At 37.9% G+C, this 4,962-nt stretch overlaps 1 protein-coding gene across 1 annotated transcript; it reads right to left on the bottom strand.

The window, feature by feature from the left end:
* Positions 1-2,776: 2,776 nt before the first annotated feature.
* On the bottom strand, positions 2,777-3,706 carry LOC136148727 (olfactory receptor 4P4-like). The gene has a single exon (XM_065908413.1). It carries the CDS (start codon positions 3,704-3,706, stop codon positions 2,777-2,779), a length of 930 nt encoding a protein of 309 aa, XP_065764485.1.
* Positions 3,707-4,962: the final 1,256 nt, after the last annotated feature.

The raw sequence follows: 4,962 nt of genomic DNA, 5'->3' as shown, positions 1-4,962 counted from the left end.
TAATAACCTCAGATATGTAGATGATACCACTGTAATGGCAGAAAGTGGAGAGAAATTAAAGAGCCTCTTCATGAGGGTGAAAGAGTATGGTAAAAAAATTGACTTGAAAAATCAACATTTTAAAACCTAAGAACATGACATTTGGTTCCAACACTTTATGGCAGATAGAAGGCGGGGGGGGGGGGAATTTGAAGTAGTGACAGATTTTGTTCTCTTGGTTTCCATAATCACTGCAGATGATGACTGTAGCCATGAAATTAAAAGACAGTTACTCCTTGAAAGGAAAGCTCTGGCAAACCTAGAAAGCATATTAAAAAGTAGAGACATCATTTTGCAAACAAAGATCTGATAGTTAAAACTATTGTTCTTCCAGTAGTCATGTACAGATATAAGAGCTGGACCATAAACAAGGCTGAACACCAAAGAATTGATGTCTTCAAATTGTGGTGCTGGAGAAGACTCTTGAGAGTCTCTAGGATTGAAAAGAAGATCAAACTGGTCAATTCTAAATGAAATCAACCCCAAATATTCATTGGAAGAATTAATACTGAAGCTCCAATACTTTGGCCATCTGATGCAAAGAGCCAACTCATTGGAAAAGACCCTTGCTGGGAAAAATCGAAAGCAAAAGGAAAAGAAAGGGGGAGGGCAGAGGATGAGATGGTTAAATGGCATCACTGACTCAGTGGATGTGAATTAAAATCAACTCTGGGAGACAGAGAAGCCTGGGAGACAAGGGGAACCTGCCATGCTGAATTCTATGAGTTCACAAACAGCTGGACATGACTTAGCAACTGAGCAATAAAAACAGCAAGAGTAAGCAAGTTTAATAAATTCAAGGTTGCCTTAATTTTTCAAGTAATATAAATAATCATAACATGAAATACATGGAGAATAAGAACAGCATGACAGCATTTGTTCCCCTAGGACTCACACAGATTCCAAAGATTCATAAAATCATCTTTGTTTTGTTTTTGGTCATGTACATCTGTGGTCAGAAATGTGCTCATGGTGGTCATCATCACTGCCAGACTGTTACAGGAGTCCCCCATGTACTTTTCCCTGGCCCATTTCTCTCGCTCTTTATTTTATTATTTTTTTTGGATGCTTGCTAGTCCTCTGTGAATATCCTTATATTGATTATAGTCTAAATCTATGAAAAAAAAAAAAAAGACCATCCTATTCAAAGGATTCATGACCCAAATCTTCTCAGAACATTTACTCAGAGACTCCTGAGATCATCCTGCATAGTGTGATAGCCTGTGTCTGCTATGTGGCCATCTGTAAGCCCTTGTACTAATCAATCGTCATGGACTGGTGGGCATGTGGTCTGCTAGTGGCAGTGGTGTGTGTGGGAGGTTTTCTTCATGCAACCTCTTGCTTTTCTGATTACTCTCCTGTGGCTGTAATGTCATAGATCAGTTTTTGGGTGGTCGGAGTCCTTGCTTAATTTTACCTGCACAGATACTCACGCTCTAGGATTACTTGCCTCTGCCAACAGTGGAGGCATCTGTCTGTTAGACTTCCTTCTCCTCATGGTCTGCTATGTGGTCTTCCTGTCCTCCCTATGACCCACCACCTAGAGGCAAGGCACAAGGCGTGTCTCTCACATCACAGTGGCTGTTTTCTTCTTTGTGCTCTGTGTAATCATGTACGTGAGACCTGAAACTACTTTATAAACTTATAAAACATATATATTTATATATAAAAATTCTTACTAAGTTCTAATAATTTTTCATAAATAGCTGCTCACTTTTATATATCATAATGGTAATGGTAGTATATTGGTATTTCAATCCATAACTAAGATATAAAAGAAATGAGTCACTGAACCTCCAAAGGGTAAGTAGAAAAGATTGTTACATGTTTTCAAATTCTTTCAGGCTTCAGAACTTATTGGTATTGCTCATACCATCATTTTAGGATTCTAATCCATCAGAAAGAGTGATGACTCAAATAAAAGGGCACTTTACTGTCAGGAAGGATTTTCAACTTATTAAAAAACCAATTATACTCCATAAAGCACTTGCCTGCCTGCTATTGTTGGATAGGAAAAATAGGGCCTCTTTTTTTTAAAGTCATTGTGATTGTTGGGGTGTGAAAGGATAAAGACTGAAATCTTGTGGTACCATGTAGTATGCAGAACGTAGTACATACAGCTGCATCCATCAGGGCCCCTTCACTGGCTCAGTGTCCCATGCCCCAGTTGCTATATCTCTGGGCTTGTAACAGCTCACAGCCCCACTCTGCTCTTGGCAATTGAGCCTGAGAAAATGAAAGCTGTCTAGTCTGTGGCATTAAGTTCACCATCCCAGGGCCCACCAGAGAACAATGGCTGACTTAAAAATTTAGAGTCAGTAGTCACCCATGTCTCCTTGATCCTGTAGCCTATTATTGTAACACCGTGCTTTCTTTCAATGCAATGATTTCTGAGATTAGCTAGTTAGAGTCAAACAATTTTCTAATGCACGGCTCAACAGGTTGGATGTTATTCCAAGGAAAATAAGGTTTCACAGCAATTTTTGCAGAGGCCTGTTATATGACAGTGGCTGTGCTTTAGTACAATTCTTACATTAAAATGGTCAAATCCAAATAGTCACACCCAGAACTAGCTGGATCCATAAAGGAGCAGATTGTGATCTGAATCACAATAACATGATTCTTTCACTCATATAATGTCAGAGGTCATTGAGTCCAACTCCCCAAAGAAAGCTAGTATGTTTCAATAATATCTCAATGGATACATGTCCTCGGGACATCAAATGCATCACCCTATTTAATTTAAATCTGAATGTGTCACTTTAGACCATACTTTCCTCATAGTGATTTTCATCTCCATGTTTCTCAGGGTATAGATGAGAGGGTTCAGCATGGGAGCAATCACAGTGTAAAACACAGAGATTTCCTTATCCTTGTTCTCACTCCCTGCAGGTAGAACATAAATGTAGATACAGGGCACAAAGAATAACACTACAACTGTTATGTGAGAACTACAAGTTGAGAGAGCTTTTTTTTGCCCTGCAGAAGAATGTCTTCTAAGATTATACAGTATGATTATGTAAGAAGCTACTAGGACAAGAAAAATGGCAACAGCTACCATCCCTGAATTTGCAATCACTAAGATACTCACAACATGAATATCTTTGCACACCAGTTTCAAAAGAGGCTTCACATCGCACACATAGTGATCTATCTGATTAGGGCCACAGAAAGGTAACTTGAGTACCGTGAGAAGTAAAGCAATAGAATGCCAAAAACTGACAACCCAGGCCAGGACGATCAACATGTTACACCTCTGTCTGTTCATGAGGACCATGTAATGCAGGGGCTTGACAATGGCGACATAGCAATCAAAAGCCATGGACACCAAGATGAATATTTCCACACCTGCCAGCAAGTGGGCAGTGAAGAGCTGGGTCATACAGTTGTTATAGGAAATGTTTTTTCTTGCTGCAGCTAAGTCCCTGATTAGCCTGGGGACCACCGTGGAGGTATAGCTGACATCCATGAGGGAGAGGTGACAGAGGAAGTAGTACATCGGTTGTTGCATTAGATGGCTGCAGGTGATGGTGAGTGAGATGATGAAATTCCCCAGTAAGACAGTCAGGTAACAGAGCAGGAACAAGAAGACAAACAGTAACTCCATTTTCTTATTTCCCCATAACCCTATGAAAACAAATTCTGTGACATTGTTCTGATTTTCCATGAAGCTGAGCTGAGTTCAGAATACACAGTAGAAATTCAGTTTATCTGAAATGATAGAGAACATGATACATATTTAATAGCATTTAAAAAAATTGTGTTACTTGTGTGATGAAAAAAGATGTTACTCATAGAGGATTTGCTATAGATAATCTATTTTCTTTAGATCATGGGCATCATATTTCAAATGATATTTTAAAAGAATAAGTATATAAATCTGGGATCATTTGTAAACATTTTGCAGGGATTTAACTCATAACCAACTAGTAGGTAGTATTCTGATACTCATTTTGCATATTGGAAAACAAAAAAAAAAATTGGAGTATTCAGCTAATTGCACCAAATTATTAAGATATTAAATTAAAATCAAACCAAGATGAGCCTGAGTCTGACACCAGACTTCATGCCCTTGGGAACTATGTAACAGCCCTCACTGACCAAATGAAACTCCAGCTCTTGTGTATCTCTATAAAAGATGAAGGCCAATCTCCATCTCAGCCTTTAGTCCTCTATATAACTTTAAGAAAATCTCTCCCCTTCTCCATGTGCATACGCATCTTGTATAAAGTTCCAGTCACAGATGAGCATTCCGTACAATCAGTTGAACTCCATATATATTCTTGAAATTAAAGCAAAGCATGTTTTAATTATAGCAGAGCCTACCTAAATTAGTTAAAAATATAAGTAGTTTCAAAGGTTCTCCTAGGCAGGTGTGGTCAAGATTCAGAACATGTAGTAACTGGGAACAGAGAAATTTAAGTATTGGGCATGTGAATACAGGAAGACATGCTATTACTATGTTAAAATTCAATTTTTTTCTGATTATTCAAAATATGGAGGTTACTGTTGATACTTAATAAACATTTTCAAGAACTAGAAATTTTCTTTTGAAATCTGAAAAACTTAATGTGATTAAATAATAACCTACTTATTTAAATACACATTTTGAACAGTGCCACCTTTTTGATGTAGTATACCTAGAAGCAGATAAGTCAATATGTTGAAAGTATCACCTTCTATCCATATCCAAATGTCCTTCACAGCAAAGTCACGGTTTACCTCAAATATTGTTAATTTCAATGAGTTGGATCCTAATGGTACTACTGAGGAACACTATGATGTGTTGTACAGATCTGTGATTAAATGATCATGGAGATGAGCATCCAGGCTCACATGTTCCTATTAGTTTTGTTTGTTTGTTGATGTTTTTGTTGTGAGCACTGAGTAGTTCATACTCTTGAAGCCTCTTTCTTCAACTGA

Source organism: Muntiacus reevesi, chromosome 17, assembly GCF_963930625.1.
Source record: "Muntiacus reevesi chromosome 17, mMunRee1.1, whole genome shotgun sequence".
NCBI lineage: Eukaryota > Metazoa > Chordata > Mammalia > Artiodactyla > Cervidae > Muntiacus > Muntiacus reevesi.
This window is presented reverse-complemented; position numbering and strand designations above follow the sequence as displayed.

Excerpts from the sequence above, each read along its gene's own strand:
- LOC136148727 (XM_065908413.1), bottom strand. The coding sequence starts at position 3,706 with ATGGAAAATCAGAACAATGTCACAGAATTTGTTTTCATAGGGTTATGG.